Source organism: Galleria mellonella, unplaced genomic scaffold, assembly GCF_026898425.1.
Source record: "Galleria mellonella isolate WM207_F2 unplaced genomic scaffold, CSIRO_AGI_GalMel_v1 utg78, whole genome shotgun sequence".
NCBI lineage: Eukaryota > Metazoa > Arthropoda > Insecta > Lepidoptera > Pyralidae > Galleria > Galleria mellonella.
This window is the reverse complement of record NW_026442151.1, coordinates 755,514-771,301: the sequence shown is the minus strand read 5'-3', so window position 1 is coordinate 771,301 and position 15,788 is coordinate 755,514. Positions and strand designations below refer to the sequence as shown.

The 15,788-nt window shown below is 32.1% G+C and overlaps 1 protein-coding gene across 1 annotated transcript in view; it reads right to left on the bottom strand.

Annotated features, from left to right (window-relative positions):
• The window catches only part of LOC113517224 (NADPH--cytochrome P450 reductase), a 36,737-nt gene extending 21,647 nt beyond the window's left edge, over positions 1 to 15,090 (bottom strand). The window contains exons 1-3 of the mRNA XM_026901824.3: positions 14,688 to 15,090; positions 1,698 to 1,884; positions 1,187 to 1,336 (exon numbers count right to left, since the gene is read on the bottom strand). Coding sequence (XP_026757625.1) covers positions 1,187 to 1,336; positions 1,698 to 1,884; positions 14,688 to 14,884 — 534 coding nt within the window. The 5' untranslated portion in view covers positions 14,885 to 15,090. The remainder of the gene's footprint in view (positions 1 to 1,186; positions 1,337 to 1,697; positions 1,885 to 14,687) is intronic.
• Between the last annotated feature and the right edge of the window lie 698 nt (positions 15,091 to 15,788).

Genomic DNA, 15,788 nt, shown 5'->3' with positions numbered 1-15,788 from the left:
TACCAAAAGTATTACGCGTGCGTTGCCGACCCTGAATAAACCTCTTTACCCCTCCCCCCCTTTTTGAAAAACCCCATGCTGTACGCTCTTGGGAAAACCTCGGCAGGGAGCTCATTCCATAACCTGAGTGTTCGTGGGAGGAAACATCTCTGAAACCGTGCTATACGCGACCATTGAGGCTGTAGGATATGAGGATGAACTTCCTATCGATGGCGAGTCGTACGATGGTAGAAAGTGGCCGTGAGCATCATATTGAACAATTCCTCTGAGCACAATCCGTTGTACAAGCGGTAGAACACGCAGAGTGAGGCAAAATCTCTCCTAAGACTTAAGGGTTTGATACGGCTTGTAAGCCTGGAATCACCGACAATTCTCATAGCTCGTCGTTGTAACGAATCGAAGGGTTCAAGCTGGTATTAGCAATACTCCATGTGGGGCTGGATTTGCGATTTGTAGAGAATTAATCGCTGATCCGGCATGAAATAATGCTTCGCTCTATTAAGCACACCGAGTTTTTTGAATGCCAGCTTCGCCTTATCTTTGAGGTGGCCACGGAATTGTACATCACTAGAGATGTCGACACCAAGAATCCCAATGTTTTTAGAGATATTAAGACACGTGCCTTGGAACTGTGGAGCCACAGCAAATGGTTTTTTTTAGCTGTAAACGCGAAAGCTTAAACTGGACTAAGTTTTGTTGTCCCCAATCGGAGATTCTTGTTAACATTCTCGCTTCCTCCACATTGATCAATCTATTCATACACGCTCGCTGGTTACCAGTGCTTTTTTGACATATATCCATGTAGGGCACTCCCTTCTGACATCTTCACTCTTTCAAGCTCGATAAATCTCTTATGTAATTCTTCTGTTAGCCATTAGAAGAGAACGGGTCCTCTTCGAAAGGACAAACTATCACTTCAAATTTATCTCGGTTAATCGACATGTAAAGGTCACGTGAAAGAGGTCACGAATAAAAGCTAGTTTATAATATGTATGATTTTATATATAAAAGTATTAAAGCATGTCTACCATATATCTAGTTCCTATAATACAAGCTCTGCTTAGTTTGAATAGTCCTAAACTACGGTTAACCGTCCAGTGACGGCGCTGTCTAATTTATGTATGTCCAATGGTATTTATTTTATTTTTTCTATAACAGCATACCTATTAGTAATTATATTACTTACCGCGAAATTTAAGCCACTTAGATCTGGATCTCCGTTTTTCAACCATTCATAAAATTCCATCGCATTGTCTGTAGGGTCGCCCTCGCCGTACGTCGCCATACAGAACACAGCTAACGAGTTTTCTATATCTGGCAATTTCGTGAGTTCCTCCTAAAAATCAATGGTATGTTATCTATTTGGTCTAAGGAAGCTAACTCTTACTAATTTTGTATTAAAATTGTAACTAGACGATGTAGGTATATAAGAGATACCCATTTGATAATCAAGAAAAATTTTTATATGAGGAATCTAAATAAGTGCAACAGAAATTAAAACAATAATTTTAAGAGTTTTTGTCTGTCTGTCTGACTATGTTTGTTCTGGCATTATAAAACCTACTGGACCAAATTGATGCGATCGAACTTAATTTCTGGAGTATATTTTATTATCTACTTCCAAAATCCACGTGTCCGAAATTGCGGGCAAAAGCAATTAAAAATAAATGTAAAATAACAATTATTTAAGTACGAACCATATCACATTCCTCCGGGTCAGCCACCATTCCTTTCATTTTATATCGTGCGCCTTCTTTGGCAAGACGGCCAGCGAATTCTTCACCGGTTCCTGTTTGTGAACCATAAAATACGACTAATTTTCTTCCAGACGACTGTAATTTTTTAATAAAAGAATTTTCCGTAACTTGGATAGACCCGGCCGTCCTGCAATAAACAATAACTGCTTTAATACATGAATAATAATCCTCTGATACTATTATCAGAATATAAGTTTGTGTCTAATAAATAAATAAGTTTTCACTTCGTTTAAATTTATTTTTTTTTATATGAGATGACAAAGTAAATATAAACAATATGTTAAATTCATAAACTCCTAGAAATTATGGACTCGACTTGACTACTTACTAAAATATTTGGTAGGTAATACTATCAATAAATAGCTTGTATAACAATAAGTAATACAAAAATATACCGCAGCATTTAGCAAATCCTCTCTCATACATACAGCAACAATCAATCAATCGTGATTTGACATGATCACATTTCATTATTCCAAGATAATAAGTTTTTAGTCATATTAAACTATTTTATATGCTTTCATAGCTTTGCATGTCATTGCGTACTACTAACAAGCTTTTATCGCATAGAACTTGTGAGTTCAAATACACTATCAATAAATAGCTTGTATAACAATAAGTAATACAAAAATATACCGCAGCATTTAGCAAGTCCTTTCTCACACATACAACAACAATCAATCATGTCAAATCTCACTCAGTGTAGAATCACATTTCATTATTCCAACATAAGTTTTTAGTCATATGAAACTATTTTACGAGTATATGCTTGCATAGCTTCGCATGTCATTGGGTACTTATTTACAAGTTTTTATCGCATACGAGGTCTGTCCGGAAAGTTCGTATAAAAGTGTTCTGGAATGCGAGAAAGAGGAGTGGGGAGGCCAGGTAAGCGCAGGACCCCTTCCTTATGTCAACAATGCTTCAGTTCTGGTCTGACCGCCGTGCGGTGCGATGTCATCTGTGAAGTTACTTATTTCCGTTGAAGAGCAGCGCGTCGTTCAAGTTTCTCTCGAAACTCGGCAAGACTGGCCGTGAAATTTTTGCCGATCTCAGAACAGTAAAATCCCAAAGCAAAGAGTGGAAGACATCCGGGGAACCACGAACAAAAAAATCAAGAAAATCCCGCTCAAATGTCAAGACAATGTTGATTGTTTTTTTCGATGTTCGGGGGATTGTCCATCAAGAATTATTGATGGAAAATTCTTCGATGTGCTCAGACGCCTCAAAGCTCGTGTGGCACGAGTTCGTCCAGAATTGGCGCGAGAGGGGCGTTGGATTCTTCACCACGACAATGCCCCTGCCCACACCTCTCTTGTTGTCCGTGAGTTTTTGAGTAAAAATTCCATTACGGTGACCGAACACCCCCCTATTCGCCGGATTTGGCCCCGTGTGACTTCTTCTTGTTCCCAAAAACCAAATTGGTACTTCGGGGGCGGCATTTGGGGGACATAAATGAGATAAAAAAAGCTACGACGGGGCAGCTGAGAAACCTACAACCAGAGGACTTTCAAGGAGCCTTCTCAGTGGAAACGGCGTTGGCACAAGTGCATTATGTTTTAAAACAATAATTGTAAAATAAAATTTTTAAAAAACTTTTATACGTCCTTTCCGGACAAACCTCGTATAACTTGTGAGTTCAAATAAACTTGGTTGGTTATTATCTTAGTAAATAAACTCTTTGACTAGTCCGTCCTGTTATTTTTAAAACATAATAGTCTACGTTTAAGTTTGATCAACGCAAATCGAATTAAATACGGAAATTTTTGGCCTGCAATCCTACGTCTATTTAAATAACTTAACGACTGGATGTCTTTCTTTTTTTTTAACAATAAGAGTAGGTTTTTGGTTCGATAGTATTTTTTACACAGTAAGTAAAATAAGGAACCCCATTACCGAAAACCACTTATATGAACACTTAAATCTATACTAATATTAGGTATAAAAGGAATAATTTGATTGTTTGTTTGTATTGGATAAACTCAAAAACTACTCAATCAATTTCAAAAATTCTTTTACCTATAGAAAACTTCTTTCATCAGCGAGTAACATACACTACACAATTATTATCGAAAATTTTATCTACTCGCACGAAGCAAGGCCGGATCACTGATTGATTAAAAAAATAGAATATTAAGTCATAATTAAATATTTTTAGAGATTCTTAAAATAAAAATCAATATTATATTGTTTGGATGTTTACAAAAATAAATATAGCGCTGTCGTTAACGCTCATAGGCACAGAATAGATATACCCAAAAATAAGAGACTAGAAAGTATGTAAGGGATTAGAATAGTATTACAAGTAAACGATGTTTTTATGTGTAGTAGGCATGGTAATAATTAAAAAAAAATCATTATTTTTTAGAGTACGATTTTATTTTTCCTTGTCAAGGCGATATCACAAGTGATAAATTACAAAAGTGATTATGGACACTAAATCACCATTTTGTTAATTATATAATTAACTAAGTATAAACAATTTATTACGTGAATAGCGTAGAGAGCGAATGCCACAAGTGTATTTAAAAAATGGACGAAATTTGAAAAATAATTATATACCTAAGTACCTATAAATCTCTATCAGTATGGTGTCAAAATTACAACCCCAAATTAATATAGGATAATAATAATACTCTTTATTACGCACAAAAAAGATTTATACAAGGAGTATTTATACAAAATGTGCATATACAAAAGGCGGCTTTATCGCTAAAAGCAATCTTTTACAGGCAACCTGGCACAAGTAGTAAATAAGTACAGAGAGAAAGGTACATGGCGCAAGTCAGACACAGTAAATACAAAAAAAGTAACCAAATAAAAAGCATATTATTCTAAATATCATCGATATAAAAATAAGGCTAAATTACATAAGCGTACATATACAATATAAATAAAAGTACATAAATACACTAAATAGATCAAGATAAATAACACGTAGTAAACATCAAGGCAAATTAAAGATAGGTAATGAGATTCTGCCTGCCTCTTGAACGAGTCAAGAGATTGCGCTAATATAATGGAAAGGGGTAAGGAATCCCAGAAACTGATAGCTCGGATGCTGAAAGATTAGGAATAGAATTTAGAAGAATGAATATAAGTTACTAAACGAAGGGATCTCATGTTGCGCAATGTACGATCCTGAGAATCGACATGAAACTCAAAGCATATCTTGAGGTAATCAGGAGTTAAAGGGTGGAAAAAAAAAATAGGGTAAAGAAGAGATAGGATATGCCAGTTCTGTTATGACGAATTAGAAGTAATTCGATTTGATTGCGGAAATCAGAGATGTGGTCATATTTGCGAAGATGAAATATAAACCGTACACGAATATTTTGAAGTCGCTAAAGTTTATTTAAGTAATCTTCTGTAACATTAACACAACAGAAATCGGCATAATCTATAAGAGCATATCTAGTAAAGAATGCGTCAATCAATGTGTGGTAATCAGATACAAAGTTTTACAAAGAAATAAACATTACTATTCTACTTAGTTTAAAGTCTATATTGCAAAATCAAATCTTATCTCTTAAGTATGAAACTTACCTATCCTAATTACTGTCTGTATCACACATTTATTCATACCAATAGCGGTAAATCTTCTTCTCTAACCTAATTTTTCATATCATTTCTTTCTACTTCGTCCCTTCTTAATCGCTATTCGTATTTAACATAATATACTACTCGCAAACGAAACAACTGCTAATAATAAAGGAGGGTTTACCAGTAGTTGCCATGCTTGGCAAGTGGATTGGTAACTGCAATTAGGCTTTGAAAATATTTTAAGAAGAACGCTGCTGGCCATCCTCGCCCTCCCGATGACTCTCGATGAATCCCGAACGCAGAGTGATTGGCAATGTGAAATAACATAGCATTAGTAACTTGTTCTTTATACAACATTTCACTCGGCACTTGTGAAATATAACTGTTTTTTTTTTGTAATATAAAGATTTTTTATAGAAAATAATATAATTTTTATATAACATTGGTTTTAAGCAATGGATTACATTAATTAATAACATACTGAAAGTTACACAATATTTTCGCCACCTTCACGTTATTCTGAACTTTGGTAATTCTTTTTGTAATCTTATAACCAGAGGAAGATTTTGTACCTATAATTGCGTTTTTTTTTTTGCATCATAAGCTTCGATTTGAAAATCATGATAGATAAAGGGTTCGGAACTTCATACAATGGATAGATATCTGCAGACAAATCTTACTTCTTATCTCACTAATAAAATAAATTTGTAACTGCACAGTGTCTGTACATAGAAAATATTTCCAAAAAAATTGATGTAAGAGGTTTTAATAGGAACAACAGAAGCCAAAATAATAACATTTAGAAATTTGATATGTCTGGTTGTATATTTGTTCCAAGACCACGCAAAAACAACTGTATCAAAATCAGTTTTCACTATTATGTTACTGAGGGTTTTAAAACTGGCGTATGTTTTATTTTGATATGTTGTTTTCCTTATTTTGAAATCCGCGCGTACGAGCAGCGGACAAAACTACTCTATTATTATACACACACAAACTAATAGAAGATAACAGTATGTTTGTTACAAATAGAAACAATATAAAAGTTAATAATGTCAATATTATAAATTCTATTTATGTACAAAAAGCGGCTGATAAGCCCGTGGCCTAAGGTATTATATAGAATAAAACGGGAATGAGATATCTCGTACATTTATTCTGTTCAAAGAAAATGTTAAGGCACATTTCAATTCATGTCACAAGCAACGTAATGATACAAGCAATTACAGTCTAAAGATACAAAATGTTCGTTCTTTACGCATTCTCACGCGACGATCGATTGCTAGATCGAGAGAGATTCTCTGCGTGTGCAAAAATGATGACACCGAGTGGCTTGATGAAACCAACGTTGATCTTCAACAAAGCACAGTGCCAACAGTTGATTTTCAAGATGCTTATCCACTTGTTAGTGTTGAAAAAAGTTCCGCGGATCACGGATTACGTGATCCGTGGAGGACAATGTCCAATAAATATATTTATGTACAATTATGTTTTTTACACCTTCTTTTATTATTTTTATGCCAGTCAAAAACAACTTGTATCCCCTTAATGTATTTTTATGGAGATTATTATTACTTAAAAAATTTCAATATACTTTGTAGTAAAAAAATACACGTGTATGGGGCGGGAGGGGGGGGGGGGTTAGTCGAAAACATCGCCACATAACACCAGAGAGGGGAGAGGATTAAAAGTTGTTGAAAAACATTACGTAATTAATGGACGATACCCTACAAGTTGTAGGCTACGTAGTTGTTCCGTAGATGCCCTACATTATAAATAACGCATTTATATAGAGATCAAAATCTACAACGTAAAAACGCAAAATTTATATTGTAGAAAAGCTATGATACAAATACATATACATCGATGGCAAAAAGAATTGTGACAATATCTTGAAAAGAATAGAAAAGAAATGAGACAAATTCAGAGCCTCCTTCAACAAATATGCATGAACTTTAAAAATTCTGATAAATATTCACTTTTTAATAAATATTTATTTCGATGGGTACCTATCTCAAATGATGAATGTAACAATATTTCTAATTTCTATAGTCTCCACCTTTGATAAATTTTCCTGTATTTTATTGAATGATATATTCGACAGAAAGGACAGTAATTCTTTTATAAAATAATAATAGGTCGCTTATGGTAGAAAAAATGTCTTATAATGTCATTATCAAATATAGAAAATTTACAAAATTTAAAAATATATTTTAAAAAGGTTAAAATCAGAGTCTGCAGCACAGTGATTTTAGCCTTGTATATAAAGTACTATAGTTGAATAGAATTACAGGAACATTTCTCGAAATATTTATATCTTATCTAAACATGCGTCTTACGGAAAAATTCATAACACGAAAATATATATTAAAATTATAAATTAAATCACTGTTAATATCAATATCCGGAGATAAGGAAATATAGAACGTATCATGTTTTTTTTTATTTCATACAATGATGAATAAATTACACTAAAATCTTGAATGATTAGCCTCATCAAGGCCGTACAATTAGACATGTAACTACCTAATTATTAGTTACTACCGCAATATCATTAAATCTATGATACCGCAATATTGTAAACACTAGAACACTAAGTATGATAAAAACAACATTGGAAATAATAACTAGCTATTACATCATAGTATTAGATTTTGTATTAGATTGTTCTTTTTCAACCGACTTTAAAAGAGATTCTCAATTCGGTTGTATTTTATATTTGTTATCTCATAACTCCTTCAGTTGTGAACCGATCAGGAAAATTCTTTTTTGTTTGTTGTAACTTAAGATAGAGTATACTTTCACCCCATAGTTGTATACAATTATGGCCTGTGCCTCTCTATATATTTTATTAAAAAGGTTAATTTTTTTCGCTCTGCATTGTAAAACGTTCACATGTGTTACTGTCTTGAAAATAAATTGCTTGAAAAGATTACTTGCTTAAAGCCTTTCTGTATTATAATATTTCATTAGGTTATTTACTCAGCTGCGTCATACAAAATGGCAAACCTTATTCAAATATAGAACCACGAAATTAAGAAAATTACGAATTGCTTGAAAGGTACAATCTTAAGCAATTTTATTAAAAAAGTGGTTTATGTATATATAATGTTTGTATAATGCAAATGTGGTACACCCAAAGATGAAAATCAAGATTTATGAACGCGATCGGAATTATTTTTTTATTAGAAATCAAATAGGTGAAATTGTATCTCAAAAATCATTATCTACATACGAAAGTCGGGTACCCGACCGCAAGGTGACATATATAAAAAAACTTTTATATATAAAAAATGAAAACGCATTACAGAACTCATATAACTGGTTGAAAAACTAAAAGATATGGATACAGACATAAGTGAAGACTTATTAACTATAATATATAATAATATTCTTTACCTAAAAGCTACGATAATTTCAAAATAGCGATAGATTCTAAAGTAATAGAGCGAGACACTCACAAAAACGAAGATGAATCACTCTATAGTTCTAAATACAAAAACCAAAATTTTTAAAAGAAGAGTTACAATAAATTCAATAAAAATTATAATAATTATGATTTGAAAAATGTCATAAAATGTGATAGTTACGATAAATCAGGACATAAAATTTAAAATGTTGTTTTAAAAATAAGAAAATAAAACCATAATCATGAATAAAGTATGCTAAATACCACAAAAAAAATGGTGTCTCGATAGTAAATGAACATCACATATAACTTATAAAAAAAAAAACAGAAAAGTTTGAAGAGAAAGGAAAAGTTCCAATAGAACACAGAAAGGAGACAACTAATTTATTATCACTGTACCCACATGGCACATAAAGCCAAAGCTAAAGTAAGTGTAATTTAAATATCATTTGTCAAAATTACATAAAACGGGTATCCATTTTGTGTAATTACATTTTAATGAAAATTATGCTAAAATAAAAGGCAAAAAAGGCAAAAATAATTATCACAGCCAGAAAATAAGACCCATATGAATAAATAGGGAAATAAAACAAAAAAATATGAATGTACTAATTTATTGCAATAATGTAATATATATCATGAATTTCAATTCAAAATAATTCTAGTTTATCGAAATGTGGAACATGCATGAAAGGAAGACTCCCAATTACCTTTTTCTGAAAGACAAAAGGGAAAACAAGGCTAACGAAAAGTTAAAAACGGTTCATTCTGATATCTGTGGTTCGATGCCTGTGACTTCTTTAGCAGGAAGTAAATACATCCTCTCATTTATCGATAAACACATTAGATAGATACTGTAAAATTTACTTTCTGAAAAATAAATATCAAAGATTAGAAAAATTTAAAGAGTATGAAGTAAAAAAATAAAGAAATTGGGAATTTAGTACAAAAGAAAAAAATAAAATACTTCAATAATTAAAATAGGCATAAAGCCTTTGATATTTTTATGAATAAAAGGGTTATGTTTAAATTTGCAAATTTAATCAACAAAGCTAAACCTAACTTCCTAAGATTAGATTGAGAAATTAATCCTCAAAATTGTGGAACAAAAAACAGAATTGTGGAATATTTTGTGTAACACAAGACTTTACTACTTAGATGCCCCATGAGATCAGGCGGATCGGCTTGCAAAATTCATGTTTTTGTGTTACGAAAAAAAAAGATGGCACCACCCATCTTCTTTTTTGTCGCATATCAAAAATATTTATTTTATCGATTTAGGTATTGTTTTCGATAAAATTGGATGAATAAAGCGGATGTCGAAAATATTCATTTTCCTATATGGGTGTTGTTTACGACTAATAGGTTGGTTTGACTTGTAAGTTGTTGATATTAAAAAAAAAATTTTGAAAAAAAAGGTGGAGGGTTACAAACTTTTCATTTTTCCGATATAGGTTTCTTGTTTTCTGATAATTTGCGGTTACTGATATAAAAAATAAAAAAATGTCAAAAATATTTTTTTTTATTAAATTAACTCTCTTATGGCAACTCTTACAAATTTGTCGGCACATCAAAAGAGCTTTTCTTCTGGATATAATATCTATTCTGTGCTTAAGTGATATGCATAAGCGCGTGGCGGGTTGCGGGGAAATCCGACAAAGGCGGATGCAGTAAATCGAAGGGCAAAGCCACGACGTCGCAAGTAATTTATTGTCTTTGTGGTACATACCTCTTATTATGTAGTACCCAGAATACCCAGAAAGAAAGATAGTAGGAAGTATGTTTCGACAAGAACACTACAAGCAAGTGAAACTTTTGTGTATACGACTCTCGGTGCTCTTCGTATACACACCGCGATGAAATAATTCGGTTTACGCCATCTCGATGGATACGCTGCGCACGTGTTTTAATAAAAATTTAAATGCATTTCTATTTTTATTAAAACATATAGTATGTAAAAACTTAGGATAGTTAAAAAAATATATCTTTTTTTAACTATCCTAAAGACCCCAGTAGGTAAATATTATTTGTTAATATCATGTTAATATGTATAATATAATGTTAGTGTATTATAATATTACAATATATTTATTACAAGTTAAAATTAGTAGGTACATAAGTATATTTAGATCGCGTAAAACTTATGACAAATTTACTACGTGGATGTACCTACCTACCCACGTTTATGTGTATACAGTTGATATTTACATAGTTTATCTACTAAAGTATTTAGTATTTTTATTTAATTAATTTAATTACATTATTATTAATTACATTTAGATACATTCATAGATGTAAATTTGAACTAAAGAGTAGACGTAGATTAAGGATTCCGATTTAACTCCTTATTCATAAACTTTCTGCAAATACAATTTCATTACGTATTAACGTATTGTCTTTCAAGTTGACCAAAAGATTCATAAAAAATCAAAGCTCTCCTAAACCTATTTCTACCATTGTACTACCTTGTCTCGATTAGCCAATGTATCCTTTTTAATACTAGATGATTACCATATACCATAACTGTCTTTCAGTATTTCCAGGACGACAGTACACTCTTGATCTTCTAGTATCAGGCTTGAACCCAAATCGAGACTCTTCGCAAAATAAAATTTTATCCCATTGTTCCCGGGTCCATGCAATGTGTTCCCTACACCATTCATTTCGACGAGCGCGATTACCGTGACGTACGTCACGATGGTGAGCACCTAATTGGCCGTCGTACTCGTAGACCATACTCATGCAGTCGATTTCGCACAGTTTGACAGCTAACAACAACACCACTTGAATTTTGTAGCGTTAAACCTATCTCTCGGGCGGTTATTATCGGCTGGCGTCTTGCTATCAGTTGCATGTATCGATCTTGCTGTATGGTTATACACCTTCCTCGACCTGGGTGCTACTCAGTAGGATCTCCCGTGTTAGTGTAACGCTGATGAAGACGGCAAATAACGCTTCTGTTGACACTAAAATACCGAGATACCTGAGATTGACTTCTTACCGCTTGCAACATCCCTACAGCTCTTTGCATTTCATCTGCGTTCAAATGACGTCGCTCCATGACGTAAAAAAGGTCTCAAAATCCAAATTTGTTCAAAACTTTTTTCAAATTATTGTTTAAATTATAAAATTGATACAGGATACTAAACTTGAATAAGCAAAGAAAACGCTATAAAAATCCAACAAATGCATTCCCTTTTGAATTTATGAAAAAAAAAACAAATGATATTCGATTTTTTTTTACAACCAGCCACTAATTCACTCTTGCGCCGCCTGCCCATTTTTATCTGTTCTCCTTTAACCAAAGGTTGTCTGTAAGAGATTGCCCTAGCAATAAAACCGACTTTTGTACCTTTATGTGTATATTTCAATCTGTATTTATGTTACTGTATTTCACTTGAACTATTCACTTGTCATTGTATATTTTTATTTATGGTGCAATAAAGAGTTAAATAAATAAAAATAAATAAATAGGTCTTCTAGATAAAAAAAAGTTTACATAGGTATTAGCTACTTGGTAAGAAATGATATAATAATTGATTAATAATTTGAAATAGTATGTATTGCTTAGACTTTTGATGTATGTATATCATAACCCAATTATAGCCTACTTTTTGAATTATCAATATTAGGTCTTTAGGATAGTTAAAAAAATTTTTGCATACTGCACAGTGCATTTTAATTTTTATTAAAACAGACGTGTACCGTGTAGCCCTCGAGCCAGCGTACATTGGATTATTCCGATGCGGCGTGTATGTGTTGAACGCAGAGAGCCTTACGCACACAAATATCGCTTGCTTGTAGTAGTGTACTTGTTCCAACATAATTCCTAGTATTTTTCTTTCTGAGTATTCTGTGCTGTGGTAGTGCTGTTAATCTATACTAATCTATATACAGTTATTCATATAGAGTTGTTCTTTTTGAAAAATTAGATTTTTTTTATTTTGGAAATATAAATATTTTTCAAAATAAATTCTGAGGCCCTATTAATGAGTACTAACACTAGTTTTTAAGCATGGGTTACCTTAATTAACAGACTCTACAAACAAAAAATACATGCGTTGATAAGTCATAAAAAAACTACGTTTAAAAGTGACGTAATCGCATTTTTAATAAAACTATTCGTCCTCATCGGTGTAGGTTATAATGTCGCAATTATATAGTCTCCGTTTTTCACGATGCAAAATGTAGATAAATACCAATTGCCTACCTTTTTTCTTATGCGTTCGTAAATTCGAAATTTAAAACACCCACCTACTTATTGCTTTTAATTACAAAAATACAAACTTGAGAAGTACTATTGCATTTATTTACATTATTTTACATAAAAAATTATATTCACATAATTAAAAATTAAAGAGCAATTGTGGAAAGAATAATCCGTATATTTTAATATAAGAAAAAAATTCTCAATTCATTTTATAATACGCCATTGTTTCTCCAATTCTAGGAAGGAATTGTTATTAGTAACGGGGACCGCGTCAAAGTGACTTCCACGCAATTCCCCGTACAGTAGACCAATATGGTTAATTTTTGACGAATTCGTTACGACCCAGCTGCTGATGGGCCCAGCTGGCCCATCCTTACTTACATTTTAATCCTTAACAAACATCCCTCACCGATGCCCCGCCAACGTATATTGAAAGGGATAGTTACTATTTCTATATCAATAATTTAAAAAAGTCCTGAGTCATTAAATTTGTGATGATTGAAGCTGCTGTTTTATTTTAAGAAGCAAATTCCTACTTGTTGCTAAGTAAAATCACGTGACTATGTCAATTGTAGGTAATCAATTGTTCTTAAATCACGATTCCGCTTTCTAAATTTAAATATTTTAATACAGACGTGTCTATACAACATCACTCATTGATGTGATTTGTTATGATCTTACATCTGCGCTATGACCGCAGGTAGAGATGATTAGTCGCTATAACATTTGCATAACAAAAAGTATTCGTTTTTAGATTTTTTTTAATACTTTCTCAAGCTTTAGGATTCTATGGTATACAAATACGGTGTGACTCTTTATATCGAAAAATATAATTGATTTTTTTTTAACATTTTTAGACAATCATTAAACACTTGACAATTTATTACATAATTGCAAATTAATATACCTAATCGAACTATTACTTCACTGGATATGCTCGTTCGATGATATTAATATTTTATCATTTTTTTTTTTAGTTTTCTTAGATTGTAATCCAAGATATGTTTAAACTTTGAAAAACTATACTAGGTTGAGTAAAATTGGGTAAAAAATTATGTTTATAGTTTGTTATTTATTAAATATTTTTTTTTTATTATTCTTTTCAGACAAATTTAAGTCGCATTTTTATCAGTATGTATACTTAAGAACTATGTTAGTACTAATACTAATAACTAATAATGATCCAATCTTCTGGGCAAACGTTTGCACTAGAGGACTGGTTTAATTGAAGCAATTTTCCGAGAACATGGTAGCTATAATAATAATTCTATATAATTTTTCGAGAACTAAAGTATTTACCTAATACGTCTTATGTATTAAAATAGTTGTAGGAAGAAAGTAAGTATCTAATCAGGTACTTAGATACCTACACTTAGAAACGAATTGAAACGAAAACGTAGTGTTTTTGCTTCTTTCTTCGGTAGTTAAATAAAAGCAAGAAATGTTTATTTCGCATTATTAATTGATTCTCATTCCGGCTCAAATAAGGTTTTATAAAATTCTAAGTATTAAAAAAAACAAAATTATTTAGAAAAAATAATAACTGCATTCTTATTTCTAAAAACAAATGAATAAAATTAATATTAAGTTTATAATATATCGTGCACCTGTATAATAATATGCTTACTTATTTAGATACCTACTTGCTAAAGTTTCCTATTAGCGACATTGTCATTATTTCATTTATACAACACATACATATACATTATAATATTCAGATAAGTTATCAATATTAGTTCAGTCACAAAAAAATAACCTATGTACTTACTGGATTGAATATTTACTAAGAACTATTTCATCTTTTTTGTTTTCTTTTCTTGAACTGTACAACCACCAAACAGCTGCTCCTAGTAACACGACGAGCATGATTATATCGAAAGTGCTAAATAGCGAGGCACCAGCACTAGCGGCGGCCGCGGCGGCCGTGGTCGTATCCTTCAGGATATCCTGCGTACTGTCTGACATTTTGGAGGTTATACTGTTTTACGCAAACAATTAAAATAAACCGTAAACACTTTTATCTAAGTTACAAAATAAAGAATGGTACTTCAAATTATTGTAAACCTAAGACGTTACACGATATTGCGTAGCACTAATGACACTACTCTGCTAAACCACTTAACAACACATGATTTCCTCCGATTACGTTCGTGACGTGACAGAAAGCAAGTCTTGTTGCTGATTTTACTCGACGAGACTGAGATAGATAAGTATTCATCTCTTTCTAAGTAAACGAAGAGTAAACGAATATGGCCGAGTCACCCGACACTTGAACACAAGTTCGTATTACTTGCTGAACTTACTAATTCGACTCACTCAAGTAACTTGACATGATCAGATTGGAGCCAGCACCATATACCCAATTAGGTAGACATGTCTGTGAGGCAGAATTTAATTGATAAGATGTCTTTTCCCACGTGGCATAGACGTAGTATATAAAATTTACATTAAGGTCTGCGCATATACTCGTACTTTAACCCGCCATTTTCAATTGTTGGCTAGATATTATTGATAATAAAATAAATAGATACAGCATATGCATTATTAATTATGAAGCTAGGTATTAATACTATTTATTTAATATCATTTCTAGGCAAATATGCTATCCTTAGACACTATCATATTTTAAATAAGCAACAAAATTAATACATTGTATTTACATCAATAACAAGAGATATGACATAATAAATTATATAAGCTTTCTATGTTCATATTATAATGTTCTCATTTATAAAGATGAATTACATAAGCTACTAAATGCTTAATACACTAACCGTGTCTTTATTCGATGCATTTACCGACTGCACACTATAAGCCAGGTATTGTTTTTTATATTACTGCTTGCCAGGTCGAAACGTCGAGATAACAC